The following is a 19,438-nucleotide window of genomic DNA, read 5'->3' on the forward strand; positions in this document are numbered from 1 at the left end:
TTCAATCATTACGAGCAATCTGAATTTACTCGTTTTTTTTTTACTAGATTTCACTTTTCGTGTGTTAATAAATTGTGCGTGTGAAACGTACTTTCAAACTTTGTGGACGAAAAGGTGGTTCCTCATATGGAAACTCGTGTCCGTGTTTGTAATTTTTAAACTGGAATTTGAAAAGTGAAAACTGCTTTTCACCGCAACATTTGCTTGACAGAAGCGCGTTCCGCAAAGAATTGCAGCATATTCCCTCATTAGTAATATTAATACATTATATCGTATAAGCGGCAAAATTAGCGGCAAAATCAATAAAAAAGATTAAAATTTTGTTAAATGCCCTTACAGCCGAACGTAAGTACTTTTTCACATTTATTTGATCCTTTTTTCCTTTTAAGCCTCCTAATTTCTTTGTGAAAACCACTTTCACAAAATTTAAGCGCCTTCCGCGTTTAACCGAAGTCGGCACCCAAAACCGCCAGCCACATTCTTTGGAAGTAGTTTTAGCTCGGTACCACTAGATGCGCGTAATGATAAATGTTTTACGTTCATTTTTGTCCGCTGCAGTTCATAATTTTTGAACAAAAAACAAATGAACACACTATGAGAACATTTTGGTCACTTCTAATCACCGTTGTTCTGGCAACCAATTGGGATGGAATTGAATGCTTTGAAACTCGTGAAGAGGAATATAATTGGAGGGAATCGATTCTGAATCAGACCACGAATACCACTCCTCACTCTCACATGCGAAACAACACTGTGTATCTATATGTGGATCTCTATCAACTACTCGGAATCGACGAAAAGGTAACTAAAAGATCCAGTCACTAAAGAGTTATTAGTTTTTAAATGTTTTCGGTTAAAAAATATTTGTCTGCCGTATTGATAATTTGAAGATCTTGAATAGAAAATGACTTTTTGTGTCAAACCATTCAATGTCATTTGTTTCTCGGTTTTGATGAGTTTTGGCTCACGATTTGTCAGTGTTCGTCATCTTTAGAATGCGAAGACACGGCTGTTTTTTTATCTGTTTTTAAATTCAAACATCCATAGGCAATAAATTATGTCGTCTTTTTAAGAGGACGCTTTATCAATATTTGTGGTTTGTAGTTTCCCAGCTTGAGGTTCTAGACAAAAACGTTATGTGCTGGCCGTCCCAGAAGGAAAGTGCCTATTTTCGAACCGTCATCACCAGACGGCATCATCTTATAGCCAGATTTTCGTTCTTTTATGATGACTTTCGTGCGTTCAAATTTTCGAGAAATGTTCAAACTTTCGTGAGCACTTGTGCAGACCTTTGTGAGTTCATGTTCACACTTTCAGTGCGTACATATTTAGACTTTTGTGCGTTCATGTTCAGTCTTTCGTGCGTTCATAAGCAAACTATCATGCGTTCATTTTCAGACTTTCGTGAGTTGATGTTCAGAAATTTTGTGTGTTCATTTTGAGACTTTGGTGCGTTTATATTCAAATTTATAATAGTTTGCCATCTAATATTAGACTGAAAACAACATCGAAAGCTTCCTTAAAGAAAGAACTGAAAGAATATTTTGGAAAGAATTTTTGAAGGACCCAAAAGTAACTGATATGAAAGATGACATTGAGAGCATTAGATTTTAATTTTTTTAAAATCTTCATCGTGTAAATATAAAATTGTGAGAACTTTTTATAATAGCCTTTTAGGTCATTTTTCACTAATTTAATGTCACTTTTGATTTAAGTAATTTAATGATTTTATAATTTTACATAATGTTATATTCTTAACTTTACATTGCCTCTTTTACCATTTGCTTTTTATTCTTATGTGTACCAGAGGAAATTAACAATGTTCTTTTTTTTATTTCGAGTTTATGAGTACAGAAGTTCAATTTTGTTGCTAGTATTTGGTGGTATATGTTTAACTTCTTGAAAAATTCGATTACCATCTATATGCAAAACAAAAACAATTAGTAAGATACAAGCTGTAAAAAGTGTAAGGTGCCATAAGAAATGGAGTGATTGCAACGAAATTCTATAAGACTTTCGATATAATCTGTGCATTGAAGATTTCTGAGATAATTTTCTTTTTGGCCTCTTCAGTTCGTCATGCTTTCGCCCCTTCTCAAAAATTGTTAAAAAATAGCGTTTGGGTATTTTGATATCTATGATGTCAATAAGTGGGGCTAAAAACAAGAAAAAATCTTGTTCCTTGTATACGCAGATGATTGACGCTCATAATCGGCAAGTTTATGGAGAGCTGATCACCTGTGATATGGATCACTAGTTAATGGTGGAACATACTGGTCCACTTTTAAGAGTGCGTTGGTGTGAAATTTTATCTTTATATAAGAGGACTTTGAAAATTCTTTTTCAAAAGACTAAATAAAAATTATTTGATTTTTTCCACAGTTTTGAAACCTTTTTAGTAAGGAAAAAGGAAACTAAAAAAACTTAAATACCATTTTAAAATCAAATAGTTTGTGGCATTTTTGGTGAGTGCAGTGCAAGGTTTTAATTCTTGAAAGATTCCGCCAAAAGCATCGCGCATTTTTTCAGAAAACGTTATCACCTTCAACTCATTCACAACTGAAACAAAGGTTTTCTGATGTTAAAAAAGTTTTCTCATTGCAACTAATAGAAGAAGTTTTTGCCTCATTACGCGGTCATAACTCAAGTCAGTTAAAAGACAAAACTGAAACTCGTTTCTGCATTGATTAATGCCTGTGTCACACCTGAAAATATAGATCCAACCATCGAAAAACATTGCAATTTTATTTCAACATTTTTAAAGCAGTGAAAGTTGTATAGAAGAATTAGATTACTAAAAACATTAGTTGTTACGAAAAATAATTTTATTGAAGATTTTTTGTTTATTAACTAATTTATGAATCAAATGTTGAGAAATGTGTCTAATGCAGGTAAAGAAATTGGTCATTGAATTTGCCGCTGTTTATTGCATTTGTCATATAAGTTCCTTACTTTTCCCAACCTGAAACTCTCTCCGCAATTTACTGTTTCTTTATACTATGTATATCCTCAATTTAGTGTATCAAAATAGCCTTTTCTTTATACTCACAAGGAAAGCAAGAAGTTGTGTTGAATTGCGTTGCGTAAAAAGTTTTAAACTTTTTTTCTCTTTTGATTGAAGTTGAGTCTGATCACAGGCGATTTCGAGCGCACAATAGTTTGATCAGAGGTGGATCCAAGCGCACACCAGTCTGCTCAGACGCGGATTTGAGCGCACACTAATCTGCTTGCATTAGTCTCATCAGAGGACGCTCAAGCTCACTTCGGTCTGAGTTGGAGTCGGTCCGATCAGAAATCACTTTTCTGTGACGGTCTAATCAGAGACGAGTTCGATGCACCCGGGAAATGCACTGAACAAAAACACATTTTTTAAAAAAAGATTTGCCGCTAAAAAGGTTGCGAAAGTTAACACGTTCACAACACGATCAAGGCCAAAATATGTAAACATCTATCTTTTTCATCAAACAATTTTTCCTTGTTGTAAAAATTTTCTAGCCAGATTGACAGCGTGTTTGTTGTCCAATCCCACCGCTAGAAATTGGGGATACGAGGGCACATCCCGTGTCGAATGTCCTCCCTAAAATCCTCCCATTTTGTTGTAAGAGTGGGGGGGGGGGTAGTTCGTCTATGGGGGGTAAATTGATGTAAGAGTGTGGGGGTAATTTGTTCAGAGGGGGTAAAATGTATAAGAGTTGGGCTGCAATGGGAGGACTTTTGAGGAATTACCCCCAACCCCCCTGCATGAAATTGCCATGTAAGAAGGGGCTGCAATGGGCTGCAATGGGAAGACTTTTGAGGAATTACCCCCCTCCCCCCCTGACTAAAATTGCCATGTAAGAGTGGGCTGCAATGGGCTGCAATGTGAAGACTTTTGAGGAATTACCCCCCCCCCCTGACTAAAATTGCCATGTAAGAGTGGGCTGCAATGGGCTGCAATGGGAGGACTTTTCAGGAATTACCCCCTCCCCCTGACTGAAATTGCCATGTAAGAGTGGGCTGAAATGGGCTGCAATGGGAGGACTTTTGAGGAATTACCCCCTGACTAAAATTGCCAAGTAAGAGTGGGCTGCAATGGGAGGACTTTTCAGGAACTACCCTCCCTGACTGAAATTGCCATGTAAGAGTGGGCTGCAATGGGCTGCAATCAGTGGACTTTTCAGGATTTACCCCCCTCCCCCGACTGAAATTGCCATGTAAGAGTGGGCTGCAATGGGTAAAATGGTGTAAGAGTGAGGAGGTAATTTGTTCAGAGGGGGTAAAATGTGTAAGAGTTGGGCTGCAATGGGAGGACTTTTGAGGAATTACCCCCAACCCCCCTGCATGAAATTGCCATGTAAGAAGGGGCTGCAATGGGCTGCAATGGGAAGACTTTTGAGGAATTACCCCCCTCCCCCCCTGACTAAAATTGCCATGTAAGAGTGGGCTGCAATGGGCTGCAATGTGAAGACTTTTGAGGAATTACCCCCCCCCTGACTAAAATTGCCATGTAAGAGTGGGCTGCAATGGGCTGCAATGGGAGGACTTTTCAGGAATTACCCCCTCCCCCTGACTGAAATTGCCATTTAAGAGTGGGCTGCAATGGGCTGAAATGGGAGGACTTTTGAGGAATTACCCCCTGACTAAAATTGCCAAGTAAGAGTGGGCTGCAATGGGAGCACTTTTCAGGAACTACCCTCCCTGACTGAAATTGCCATGTAAGAGTGGGCTGCAATGGGCTGCAATCAGTGGACTTTTCAGGATTTACCCCCCTCCCCCGACTGAAATTGCCATGTAAGAGTGGGCTGCAATGGGTAAAATGGTGTAAGAGTGAGGAGGTAATTTGTTCAGAGGGGTAAAATGTGTAAGAGTTGGGCTGCAATGGGAGGACTTTTGAGGAACTACCCCCAACCCCCCTGCATGAAATTGCCATGTAAGAAGGGGCTGCAATGGGCTGCAATGGGAAGACTTTTGAGGAATTACCCCCCTCCCCCCCTGACTAAAATTGCCATGTAAGAGTGGGCTGCAATGGGCTGCAATGTGAAGACTTTTGAGGAATTACCCCCCCTGACTAAAATTGCCATGTAAGAGTGGGCTGCAATGGGCTGCAATGGGAGGACTTTTCAGGAATTACCCCCTCCTCCTGACTGAAATTGCCATTTAAGAGTGGGCTGCAATGGGCTGAAATGGGAGGACTTTTGAGGAATTACCCCCTGACTAAAATTGCCAAGTAAGAGTGGGCTGCAATGGGCTGCAATCAGTGGACTTTTCAGGATTTACCCCCCTCCCCCGACTGAAATTGCCATGTAAGAGTGGGCTGCAATGGGTAAAATGGTGTAAGAGTGAGGAGGTAATTTGTTCAGAGGGGGTAAAATGATGTAAGAGTTGGGCTGCCAAGGGGGGTAAAATGGTGTAAGAGTGAGGGGGTAATTAAACCCCCACTCTTACATCTTTTTGGTCTGTCAAGGGGGGGGGGGTAAAGCGATGTGAGAGTTCGGGGGTAATGGAGAAATTACCCCCGAACTCTTACATCGTTTTACCCCCCTTGACAGACCAAAAATATGTAAGAGTGGAGGGTTAATTTGTCTTTTACCCCCTCACTCTTACACCATTTTACCCCCGTTGGAAGCCCAATGCAGCCCAAAAAGGTATAAAAGCTTTGAGCTGCATTTTCCTAAAAAAATACTCCCAGTGCAGCCCCACTCTTACGTCATTTTGGGCGGAAAAATTCAACCCAGTATAATTTTTGGCTAATAAGAGCTGGAGATAAAATTGGAAGAATGGACATCGTTGAGTTCCACTCCAATCAATCCTAAAAGACCCGGAATTTTATTATTACAATAGCTGAATGATATAGTTCGGCGGAAGTATCTTTAGTTTTCACGTCGGAATTAGTAAGTTCGGAAAATTTTTCATTATTATTTTCAATATTAAATAAAAAGTTCCACTTCCAGTTCAATCTTTGTTTTAAGGCTTTACACTATTTCACCATTTACAAATTATAATTGACCAAATAACTTATAAAAATCATGTCATCCCAGACCGAATTGACCTATAATCAGACCAGTGACCACACAATTGTGCGCACAAAATTCTCCCAGAAACTGTAATTTAAGCGCACGGTTATCGCTTCGGTCTGGTCGCTTGGGTCGAAATGTCGCTTCGGTCAAAAGTTGCTTCGGTCTGGTCGCTTTGGTCGAAATGTCGCTTCGGTCAAAAGTTGCTTCGGTCTGGTCGCTTTGGTCGAAATGTCGCTTCGGTCAAAAGTTGCTTCGGTCTGGTCGCTTTGGTCGAAATGTCGCTTCGGTCAAAAAGTTGCTTCGGTCTGGTCGCTTTGGTCGAAAAGTCGCCTAGGTCGAAAGGTCACTTCGGTCGAAAAGCTGCTTCACTCTGGTCGCTTCGGTCAAAGGTCGTTTCGCTTCCACAGTTTTCACCAATTTTTAATTGTGACCCCATTCGGCCCGGTAATTATTTTAGGAAGGAACAGCCAATATCAAACTGTGGCTCTATATATCCTACTACCTCCCCCACATAGCATGGGATCCCACGACAGTCGGAGTTTACAACCTTGACGTGCCTCCCTACACAGTGTGGTCTCCAGATATTGTGTCATTTGATGCAACTGAAGAGATATTCGATGTTTACAACAGACAGACGATTGCCCACGATGGGGCTGTAGTTGCTAAGAGCTCAACCATCAATGTGAAAGTATCTTGCAGCATTAAAGTTAAAAACTTCCCCTATGATTCACAGGTATTATGCAGGGTATATTGCTAATATATAAAAATGGGATCTTTTCCGTTAGTGCCCTCCCCCCCCCCCCGCACCCAGCTTAGTGGGTGCATATTATTTGCAACCCACCCCAGACGCACGTGCAATATTTTTACTTAATGATTTACTATGTAATGACACGGGTTCTGTTTACTGGGGGGTGTATAGCGTACTGGGGAGGGAGCACAAACGAAAAAGATCCAAATAATAATTTTACTTTTAATTTTTAATTTTTTCGTTGCTCATTTTGTTCTTCAGTGCTTTTTTAAAAGATCATCGCAGCCTCAACATTATCTACTCTTATAACAGCTATAACCAAGCTAACTTAAAACGAACGTCCATTCAATTTTTTTTTCTAATTTTATTGAACAGAAAATTTTTTGCATGTACTGATCTGCATCGTACTGGTCTGCATCTTGCACTGATTGCACCGAAGATGCATCCTCCTGTAATAATCTGCAAATATCTGCCAGATTCCACAAAAATATCACATTAGCCGTCTAGAAGAGATATACCGCTGTAAGAGTGGGACTGGGCTGCAATGGAGGCAAATTTTTTTCTGGGAAAAACACTCAAACTCCATGTTTTACTTGATATAAAAGAAACTCAATTTCATTTCTTTTGAGTCAAAATTGAAAACAATTCAATTCTTATGCTTTTATAATTCGAATACCATGTCATTATTTTGTCTTCTAATTAGAAAAAAATTGTCGGTGTGTTTGTACTTTTTTGGTCGCTGGCGGCTGGCGGCCAGCTCAGTGATATAAGATCGTCTTCAACCCGAGTCTAAGGAGAAAAATAATTTGATTGTAGTATATTTCGAGTTGGCGTTGTCCCGACCAATTTCTGACGTTTTTGGCTTTTTTTACTCCTGGTTTTCCCGACAAATCAGATCGTTTCTTAAACTTGCCAAATCATGGCCAAGACATGATTTTAGACTTGCATGTCTTGGTCAGGGCTTGGATTTAGACATGCAATTCTTGACCAAGACATGCACAAGACTGACGAATGTAAAGAAGTGACATGATCAAAGCTCTGAACCAGTTCTGATATTACAATTGCAATTGGACTTAATGTCCAACACAAATGTCCAAATGAAGCGTTAGGCTGTCGCGAAAATTTGGTGAAAAACAATAAAAATCGTGAATAATTAAATCGGATTTTAAAATTTTAAAAACTGTTTAGAACTGTTTTCCTCTCCTATGTGAACAAATTGCTTATTTTCATGACTATTGCAATGGTATTGGGGTTCAGATAGCCTGATAAAAAGTGGGACTAAATTAATTTACTACACCTTAAATACACTTGTACAATTTTTGAAAAAAAATCAATTATGTAGCGCCATAACCTACCGGGAGACAGTACTAAATTTGTCTGCTGACAACTCAAATTCGATTGTCCGAAGTTCAGTTTTTGATTTTTTTTAATCTAAAAAGTTAGTTTATGGACGTTTTTAGGAGTGCCGATTCACATTAGGCCAGTGGGTTTCAACAGAGTTCTCGTACAGAGTGGCAACCGATCCTCTTTATTCGCACCCATCACAAATGGATTTGCACAAATTCAAACAAAGTGGTCAGTGGCGTCTTAAGAAACCAGTGAAGTTCTATCTCACAAAGAGGACATTCAACAATATGACAGGGCTCTTCCTTCATTCAATTCGATCTAACATGCACCCGGATTGAACGTCAAGTCTTAATCAGTACTGATTCAGTGAAATTGCAAGTCTTGGATCAGTTTTGTATCAGAACTCTGATCAGGTCACTTTTTAGAATTAGCACATCTTAAATCAAGTCTTAAGTCTTGACAAGTCTTGCGCAAGTCTCGGCCTCTTGGCCAAAACTTTGCAAATTTTGGATGAAGTATTGAGCACAGTTTTTATTGTTGGTTTATTTTCGAAAGGAGAAGGCCGCCACTTGGATTGGCCTGCCTACAAACCTTTCGACAGTGAAAAAAGAGGCACAAGACAACACGAACACAAATTGCGCTTAATATAGAATGGGAAAAAAACTGATATCGCCCAAAGATACCAGTCATGGCCACTTTTTTCTGCTCGTTGAAAAAAATGATTTCGGGGTGAATTTATGCAATATTTGAAATTTCTCGTAAATATTAATTTTTAACAATTTTTGCTAATTTTTGAAAGTGTTAAATTTAAAAGTTTCCTTATGAGAACTCTACCTCGCCGACCTGCGACTTTTCAAATCTTGGCCAAGACTTGAATCAAGACTTGCCAACTCTTGGCCAACACTTGACTTATACTTGACAAGTCTTGAGCAAGATTTGAGATGTCATCACAGGTCTCAAGACTTGAGATAAGACGTGATCAGTACGGATTTGTCAACTCAAGACGTGTAATTTAATGTAGAAGAGAATCAAGACTTGACCTTTGTTCCGGGCACCCTTTTATGATCCCATAGTACAAAAATCAGCGTTGCGCTTAAAGCCCCCGTTTCTGTTTATAAAAAGAACTAATTAGTCGAGAGGGCAAAAATAATTTTTGCTGGGGTGGGTGCGAGGAAATTATAATGTTCTTTTGAAAACACAGGTGCAGATGCAACAAAAAATAATAGAGTCAGCTAAAGAGGAATCCCCGCAAGTAGCGGACATTTTGGGAGAAATCTTTAAAAAGCGCTGATCATTTACACAGCAAGCCGAAATACATAAAGAGCACTATTTTTGTGTATTATTTGAGGTTCAAACTCAAACATCGCGAAAAAAATCAACCTTGCTTTGCTACCTCAGGGTTGCTCAGCTACCATCTTATAGGTTTTAAAAAAAATTTACAAAAACTCGTGTCCTATTATGCAGATTAGAACGCATTCATAAGCAACCTACAAAAAATATAATAAATGCACTGCAATTTTTGCCCACAATTGATTTGACGCATATACCTGAAATAAAAGCTATAAAATTATTTCAGTAAAAGTTTCAGAGAATATGAAAAAAAACGGCTAAAATCTTTCAACGACAAAAGCATAAATTTGTTTTTTCTAAAACCAATAAAAAAAATCAATTGAAATTAGAAAATTGATGTTTAAATAATATTATTATGATTATTATGACATAAACTCTCCAAAACTATCCAAAAAATTTGGATTTTTAATAGCTACTATATTTTAAACAGTACTCGTCCTCTACTTTGTTTAATCAGCTCTAGGTAAAACTGATGACAAATAATTTTTATTGTTCTCGAAATTACAGAAGAAGATACTCGAATTATATTTTCCAGAATTGTCAACTTATACTGCCAGCTCAGCTTGAGGCCACCATTGAACTTGGTGACATCTGAGTAAGTTTTGTATTGAAAGAAAATAACGTTTATTTGAGAGTGATATTTAAATGGTAAATAAGCTCTATTCTATCCCTCAATGTACTTTGATGGCTCTCACTTTCAACTTAAGATTTTTTATGTGCCATTTTTTTGTTTAAAAAATTAACATGATGTGCGCTACAAATATATGCACCATTTAAGCTCTAGGACGGGGCATAATAGATCCACTGAAACTTGTACAATAGTATTTGTAATTTTCATAATTTGGCTACGACATGACTGCTAGTTCATATTTGTGGTTCATTATCCAATCTGTAGAAATATTCAATTTTGCTAAAAAACAGTAGCTCACTTAACTGATCATAATTGACTCTGAATGAAATGAAAAGAGCAGGCGTATCTCAAGCTCTTAGTTAATGAAATTCTCACTGTAACGTAACATTTTCTTCGCAGTGAGTGTCTATTGCATTTTGTTTTGACAAATCCAAAACGTCCGAGTTGCAAAGTGTCAAAAAAGCGTTCCAGTCAAACCTGTTCGATGTTGAAAATTTAAAACAAATCAAAAGGAGAATTTAAAAACTTTTGGATCTATTCTGATTTGCCCCCAGTGTTTTACGCCCCCAGATACAAATTATATGATGATACTCGAATTATACCCAGATGCAAATTATATGATGTTATATAGAATTATATTTTTCAGAATAGTCAATTTAAACTGCCAGCTCAGCTTGATGCCAACATTGATCTTGGTGACATCTGTATAAGTTTTGACTTGTTGACATTTTTTTATTGTATTGAAAGATCATGGCCTTTATTTGAGAGTGACATTTAAATGGTAAATAAGCTCTATTCTATCCCTCCGTGTATTTGATGGCTTTAACTTTCAACTTAAGTTTTTTGTGTGCCAATTTATTATGTTAAAAAATTAACATGATGTGCGCTACAAATATATGCACCATGTAAGCTCTACGACGGGGCATAATAGATCCACTGAAACTTGTACAATAGTATTTGTAATTTTCATAATTTGGTTACGACATGACTGCTAGTTCATATTTGTGGTTCTTTATCCAATCTGAAGAAACATTCAATTTTGCTAAAAAACAGTAGCTCACTTAACTGATCATTATTGTCTCTGAATGAAATGAAAAGAGCAGGCTTATCTCAAGCTCTTAGTTAATGAAATTCTCACTGTAACGTAACATTTTCCTCGCAGTGAGTGTCTATTGCATTTTGTTTTGACAAATCCAAAACCTCCGAGTTGCAAAGTGTCAATAAAGCGTTCCAGTCAAACTTGTTCGATGTTGATAATTTAAAACAAATCAAACGGAGAATTTAAAAACTTTTGGATCTATTCTGATTTGCCCCCAGTGTTTTACGCCCCCAGATACAAATTAAATGATGTTATATAGAACGTTACCATGAAAAAAATAGCACGTGTGCCTGAGGGCGTAAAAAGAATAAGTGCACTAAGGTGGGGGTTGGCAAAACGGAGGAGATCCAAAACTTTAAAGGAAAACTAAACCGCAGCAGTTTTTATTGATCAACTTGAAAATTGTCGCCGACTCTCATTTTCTTGCCTATTTGTAATCCAGGCAGTTACTTTTTTTGTTCTACTGTTATTTGCCAAAAAAGGAGTTCTTTTTGATAAAGCTGCATTTTGAAAAATTCGATTTCGCTAAATTCGATTTGCCAATGGCCCCGAATTTTGAACGCTTCTAAAATTATTTGAAAAATGAAATGAGTTTTTGGTAAGATTCAAATCCAACTAATTGAATTGGTTTGGCACATCGAGACGCATAAAAAAACTCGTTAAAGCAGCAGTCAGATGGTACTCACCTTGATAACCACTTGAAAACCCTTTGTAGCTTTTGAGGTCAAAAAACAGCTGCTGTTATCATTCTCTTCAGAACAATCACGCCTTCAATTTTTTTTCTTAATAAAAAATTGAATAGGACGTGGGACAGTTTACCTTTAGCTGGTTTTTGAGTGTTTTTTTTATCATATTTTGTTTTCCTTTAAAGCACTATAGGCTATTTTTGTTTGTTTTTGAATTCCTGCTCTTTAATTTTCCTTTTAAGTTTTTTTAAGAGTTCCTTTTTATTTCTTTATTTTCAATATCGGACAGGTCCAGCTGGATTGCTTCTTTGACAAGTTCTGCAAATCAGACGTTCTAGATTTGCAAACAAAAATTAATCATCAAGATCTTGTAATATTTTTAAATAAGACAACCTTTCAATAGTAAATCAAGCATCATATTTGTAATTACTAGCATTTGCAGGAACCAAAAACAGATGGACAAAAGGGTGCAAAAATGTCATAATTGAAGATAAAAAATTTAGGTGCAGAGGTAATCTGTTCAAAACGAGGTAAATAGGGGGAAATTTTTTTTGAAGAGCTAAATGTTGTTCAATTTTTCGCTTTTTGGCATTCAAATTGAATTGGGACACCAGAACACATTAAATATGATGTGATGGATGTCTTCAATAACAGCAATCGAAAGTTTATTTCTATGAACAAGAAGGGGCTAGCACATATTTTGTTGTAATTACTAAATAACATCTTACTATTTGTTGTCACTTCCCCTATTTTTCTGCTTGAATCATTCTAGCGTTGTCAACTTCACCTCGGTGGTCTTTATTGATCAGCTTGAAATTTGTCGACTTTCTTTTTCTTGCTTTTTTGTAAACCAGTCAGTTAATTTTTTTGTCCTGCTGTTAATTGCTAAACAGGCATTTCATTTTGATGTAGCTGCATTTTGAAAAAAAAAATATTTCGCTAATTTCGATTTGCCATTGGCCCAAAATTTGCAAAGCTTATTGAAGATTTGGCAAATTTAATGAGTTTTTGGAAGGTTTAAAATCCAGCTAATCCAATGGAAATGGCTCGTCCAGATGCTCAATTAGACTCATTAAAAAACAGCAATCAGATGGTGCCCAAGTGACAACCAGGAAGTGAAATTCGTAGGTTTTGAAGTCAATTTTAAAGCTTTTCTCTTTTTCTTTGAAACGCTTACAACTTCGATTATTGACATTGTCCAATTTTTTCACGTTATAGAATTGGATAGGACTTTGGATAGTTTACCTTCGGTCGTTTTTGGGTGCTTTTTGAATTACTTCGTTTTCCTACAAAGCAGGATAGGTTATTTTTGAGTTCCTTTTTGGAAGTTTTTTGCCTTCAACGTCGGACATGGCCACCTTGAGCGCTTTTACTTGCCAATATCCGATTGTGTCTTTTCTTCACAAAACTTAGATTTTGCAAAATTTGAGCTCCGAAAAAGTCACTTTTTGAGATTGGGAATATTTTGTCATAACAGAGTAGCAGTCTTAAGACAAATCTTAAGACTTAAAATAAAGTATACAATCTCTGTACTAAAAAATAAAGTTTTCGGAGCTCAATTTTTTTCAAGATCTAATTTTAAAATATGCACTTAAAGTGAAATATTTCAGCCACAGTTTTTTTGTTACTAAAAGAAGAACCTTGCAAAACCAGAATACTACGTTCACGATGGAATCGAGTATGTTCTAAGATTCGAGCGCCATCCTGACTTTTACGTGACTGTAATCATGGTGCCAGCAGTCTTAATGGGATTCATGTCAATTTTGTCGACAATACTTCCCGTGGAATGTGGGGAAAAGGTTTCACTCGGAGTCACAATTCTCCTTGCACAAGTTGTGGAACTTCTGGTTCTGTCCGATATTCTCCCCCCGAGCACAGCCGACGACTTCCCAATAGCGGGAAGACTTGTGATATCTCTTATAGTTCTGTCCAGTGTTTCAGTTTTTGTTTGTGTGTTTGTTTCTGCTCTGTATTACACCCCACAGAACAATAATGTGCCAAAATGGATTGTGTGTGTTATAAGTAGCCGACTTATGGGAGCTCTTTTCATTGGAAAATTGGACCTGAAATCTTGCTGTACTCACAATACAAAGAACGATAGCGATCTTGTTTTGAGTTATAACCAACAGTCGAGCAGCAATGATAAACTGGGTATGTATACCACATATAAATAATACTAACGATATAATGATGGCAATTCTGTAAGAAGGTGATTTTTCGGTTTTTTTTTGTTTTCGGCCACACATGTTTTTGTAGTTTCTTAAGGGTGACCACTGTTTGGCGTCTTACACAAAATCTTAGAAGAATTTGAAATTAGTTGAAAGAGTTGGGAAATGTTTCCTGCTCACTACTACCATACCGCAATTCAACTGAAAAGTACCATCTTACAACAAGGGGGTATGATTCTATTCTACTGCAGCAGCTGTTGCAAATTCATTTAGCGATTTTCAGTTTTTTCAAATTTAAATTACAATTGTTTTGGTCTCAAAAGAAGCTGATAAGACAATTATTATACATCAGACGAAGAAGAGAACTAGTAAGACTAGTATGCGACTACCTCAAACTTTTATAGTTCGACAAAGAACGTTTGGATATTCAGTGGATCTGTTTACTTATGCTATCATTGTAAATAATTCATAGACAATCTAGCTCTATTGTTCATTTGAAAAGGTTGCAAATGAGCCTAAGCAAGTATCGAGTTTGCGCTTGGGGTTGAAAACCGAAGACCATTAATTTTCCGATCAACGAAAACTCACAAGACCAAAATGAACGCAGCAATACCCTAAAACTCTCCTACAAAATTTCGGCTAAAAAATACACAAGAAATGCTGAGCGTCGAAACAAATTGAGTGAGTAGACAATGAGAAATATAATTTTTTACAGAATAGGACACAAAGCAAAACAAAGGTTCAAAACAGGAAGGTCAAAGCCAATGGCCCATCATATAAAATGAGAGCCAATTATTTGACTGAAACATTGTTGTGACCAGTAACAGGGACACAGCACGAATGTGGGAAAACGAAATCCTGCAAATGGATTTTAATTTTTGACCAAAGACCCACATCCTGTCCAGCAGCAACAGCACAGTGCCTTGGCTCAAAAAATCAAGCGACTTCGAGAGGTGTTGTGTTCCATAAAATTGCGTGTGGGAACATCAAATATAGGAAACATCAGTAGGCAATTTGGAAATTTGCAACGAGAACAATTGACTGCAGTCTAATTTGGATCTAAGGAAAACACAACGAGGAAGTCAAATCTCTCAACAGGAAACTTGAGTCATACATAGGGTATGGAAAATGTAGTATTGGATGAAAACAGGATCATCGATGACATACTTAAAACATAAAGAGGTCCCGGGTCGAGTTGTCACCGCTAAAAATCGCTAAAAGATGTAAGATTTGCAGTGAATTTGAGTAAAAGTGCAAGATTTGCGTTCAATGCGATGAATGCGGTGAAAAAAAAACTTTTAAGCGGTGAAAAAAATTTTCCCCGCTTAAGCGGTGAAAGAAAATTTTTCACCGCAACCATAGCAGGATGCGGTGAAAAAAATTCACCGCTACCAGCAGAATGCGGCAAAAACATTTTTTCACCGCTAAAATCGCAAATCTTACAAATATTAAATAATATTAAAATATTAAAAAAATTTAAGGAAGTTATAACTGTCGGATGGCAGGTGATATTTGTTACGGGAGAAAAGACTTCCTGTTTTTGGCCGTGTGAAAATTAGAAATGACAATGATGCAAAGTAATTCAAAAAGGGGTAAGATGAGGGACGTAGCCGAAAAATAGAGGAACTACCCATTGAAACTAAAACAAATACGTATTAAACCGAATAAAGGCCAGACGAATTCACCAGGACAGGTACTGTTCGAGACAAGGTACAGTAAAGGAAGACTACGAAGTAATGTTGATCTAAAAGAAACATAGAAAGGAAATCAAACTCCTGAACAGAATAACTGAGGTACAACTGAAGTTACGCAGAGATCTTACGACTTCAAAAAATTCAAAATATTAGGGTACGAGTGAAATGTAATGCTATTAAAAAACCAGATATCTGGGGATCATCTCAATCACACTACTCACACAAAATAATTTGTTCAGAGTGGTAGACAATTTTCCAGTTTGCCCAAAGACCATGAGGTGGTCAAAAACTAACACACAAGAAGGCATTAGGTTTTTAATAAGATACAGTATTAGTTAATGAGCAGTAAGAAAGGTTAGGCCAGATGACAGATCGTCCTTTAAAACTTTGAAGGCTGAAAAATCCAACGAAATATAAAATTAATTTAAATTTTACTAATCGGTGGAATGGTGAAAATAGGGCAACCAGAACCTGCAATTGTTTCACAAAGGCTGTTCAGAAGTACTCCGGCTACACAAATGTTGCTTATACTTTCTCCACGATAGTGTCCATTCGCTGTTTCTCAACAAGGGAGTCCTAAAATTGTACAATTTATTTTTTCAACAATTGGCATCGAAAAGGTCGTGGATCTGGATCTATTGTAACATCCATTAGGACGTGACACATGTGCATAAGAAATTCCGCTAACAATAAGTGGAAAAGTGATAGTAAGAATAAAATGGTAGAAAAACAATTCTAATTTCTTATCAATCCTTTCTATTTGACACTCTCAGCAAAGAGTGTAAAAAGAGTGGCAAAAAGTTGTAGTAAGCACAATGGTGGAAATACGAGTGTAATTTCATATCAATCCACTTTAATTGACACTCTTTCCAAAGGTTGTAAAAAGAGTAGGAAAAAAGTAATACTAAGCATAATGGTGGAAAACAATGTTTAATTTCTTATCAGTCCAACCTAAGATAACTTCTTTGCAAAGAGTGTACAAAGAGTGGAGAAAAAAGTGTAAATACAGCGTTGTTTCTTAAAATTACAATCTTGCACTCTTTTCCCCTATTAATGGGAGTATAATACGCATAACACTCTAATCCCCTTTAATTAGGGCGGATTAAGGGTGAAAATTTGGCCCGGGAGGCTGTAGAGAGAGCCTACGGCACCCCGAGAGAGAGACAAAATTTCAGTCTTTTGTAATAAAATCCAGTGCATAAGATTAAGTCAACGCTTTAAAAAAGTATAAACAGGAACAGATTCTTAAAAGCAGTAAAATTTAAAGTAAAAAGTCCAGAAATCGGAAAAATTAACGTAGTCCAAATCGATGCAATGAGTGCGAAAACTTTAGAAGTCTGTTGTGATGTAACTTTTTTACTTAAAAAAGCACCTATTTCGGTCGGTAACACCTTAGATAACAAGAGTGCGTTTCACAGACGACAACTGACAGTCTTATGTGCTGTTGGCTACCACACATGTTTTCTGTAAAGAGCGATATAGTGATTCAAAAAAACTCAATAAAAATAGTAGCGGAAAGGTGCAAGTATTTAAAACTAATGAACACAACGTTGTAGAAATTCCGCGTTTGTGGGCGAAGAAATAAATGACGCAAAGAAAGGTTTTTTTTCAAAAAAGGAGGAGGGTTGTATATATATATATATATATATATATATATATATATATATATATATATATATATATATATAAATATATATAAATGTATATATATATATATATATATATATATATATATATATATACCCGTCGAGAGTGGTTGGTTATATTGCAAGTGCTGTCGGAAAAAAGTTATATTCCAAGATCTGACATAAAAATGGTCGTCTTGAAAGATCTGCCAGAAAATTGGTTTTCTTGAAACATTCTTGGGAAGACAAAAATATCGTTCCCGTCGATCTGCGATTTGATTGGCCGATTTTTTTCATTTTCTGTGGCATTATTTTCCACTCAACTTAATTGAAACTCAGTAGGTCAGCATTCATTAAAAAAATTTTAAAAAACTTTTAGTTACTTCAATTTGAAAAAAAGTTTCTACTACCGCCTAAAAATACTATTTTCTATTTTCGATCTTTTCTGCTAAAAGCAGCTCTCGATTTAAAAGCTATTAAAACTTTTTTAATCTTCTTATCTTTAGTCGGTACCCGACTATTACTCTGGCGAAAAAAAAAGAACAAGCTACTACGGTCATTTGGCTTAGAACAATTCTTATGTTGAATGATTCAGACAGAAAAACGGTTATCTTGTAAGATTCTGACAGAATTAATGGTTATCTTGTAAGAATCTGGCAGAAAAATGGTTGTCTTGCAAGATTCTGGTAGAAATCTTGCAAGGATATGCATAATCGTGCAACATTCTGGCAGATTCTGTCAGAATCTTGCAAGATAAACATTCGAAACATATACCCCAGTATATATTATACCCCAATATATATGAGTTAGGATTTCTCAGCTTTCATCCAATGTTTCAGATGACAACCCACTTTGCCTCGACTCGATGATGAAGAACAGTCAATTTCGCTTCCTTGTGAACGAGGTCGGCTGGAAACTGTTTGCTTCTCTAATTGACAGAATCTTCCTTGTTTGTTACACAATTGTGATTGTTGTTGTCATCCTCTATTTTCACATGCTCTCCCGGCAGTAACGCAAAATTTTAATCCAGAAACATAGTCGAACTAAAGTGGGCAACTCATGGCCAGCTTTGAACAACTTTGTGTTATAACTTTTAGTTGCAATCAAAAAATGAAACAAAATCACAAACTTAGGAATACTATTTAACCACGTGAAAATTGTTTGCTCGGTGAATGCTCGAAAAAAATTGTCAACATTTACGCAGCTTAATAACAAACTATTCCGCAGTTGAGAAGACCACAAATAATGAAGTCATACAGAAACATATTTTATATTTCACTAATGATATTAAAAAAAGTTGCATTGAAGATAAGTACTCGAAACTTGCTTTTTTGTATGGTTTCCTAACCTCAATTATTAGAGTTTCTGTCAATATACTAATAAATAATTGTATCGAGAATAATTTTTCATAGCCTTGGGTTTTGTGAGTTATAAGTAAAAGTGATATTTGGATAATCTTTAGATGTGAGCCATGTTCCCCTAGGTTTGCCTCCAAATCACTACCCAGGATGAGAGCCACGACCCAAAACAGATATGGGCCAGACGGACTTGAGTCGCGGAGAAGTAGGGTCCGAACGAACAGACCCAAATTCAGATATGAACCAGACCGAACAGGCTTTGGTCACACTGGGCCAGACCGAGCAGACTCAAGGCCCACCCTGGACCACAGCAAACGGAACCAAGACCCACCCTGGGCCAGACCAAAGAGACCCAATACCTGGGTCCGACCGAAGAGACCCAAAGCCCACCCTGGACCAGACCGAACAGACTCAAGACCTAGACCAGGCCGAACAGACCCAAGACACAGAGGACTGAACAGCTTTGTTAACCCTGGGCCATACCAACCTAAAGACAAGTACATTTACACTGGGAGAACGAAAACTTAGTATTGGGCTGGATTTCTTCGCTTTGATCAGTCCAAGAAGTTTGTTTGGCGCCGATAACAGCTAATTTTCTTAAGAGACAAAGGAATGGATATTGGCCACACAAAGGAGACCGGAGACCGGCAATGAGTCAGACCGAAGAGACCAACGGTTGGTGGCAAGTCAGAACAAACGGACCGACAGTTGGGTATGGCCCCGACCAAAAACCGAA

The 19,438-nt window shown here is 37.2% G+C and overlaps 1 protein-coding gene across 1 annotated transcript; it reads left to right on the forward strand.

Annotated features, from left to right (window-relative positions):
• Positions 1-594: 594 nt before the first annotated feature.
• On the forward strand, positions 595-19,230 carry LOC142352876 (acetylcholine receptor subunit beta-type acr-3-like). Its single transcript, XM_075405032.1, has 6 exons — positions 595-801; positions 6,454-6,729; positions 8,205-8,382; positions 13,508-14,008; positions 18,184-18,352; positions 18,807-19,230. Exons 1-6 carry the CDS (start codon positions 595-597, stop codon positions 19,228-19,230), a joined length of 1,755 nt encoding a protein of 584 aa, XP_075261147.1.
• The last annotated feature ends 208 nt before the right edge of the window (positions 19,231-19,438 follow it).

This window comes from Convolutriloba macropyga, chromosome 14 (genome assembly GCF_964194025.1).
Source record: "Convolutriloba macropyga chromosome 14, txConMacr16.3, whole genome shotgun sequence".
Taxonomy (NCBI): Eukaryota; Metazoa; Xenacoelomorpha; order Acoela; family Convolutidae; genus Convolutriloba; species Convolutriloba macropyga.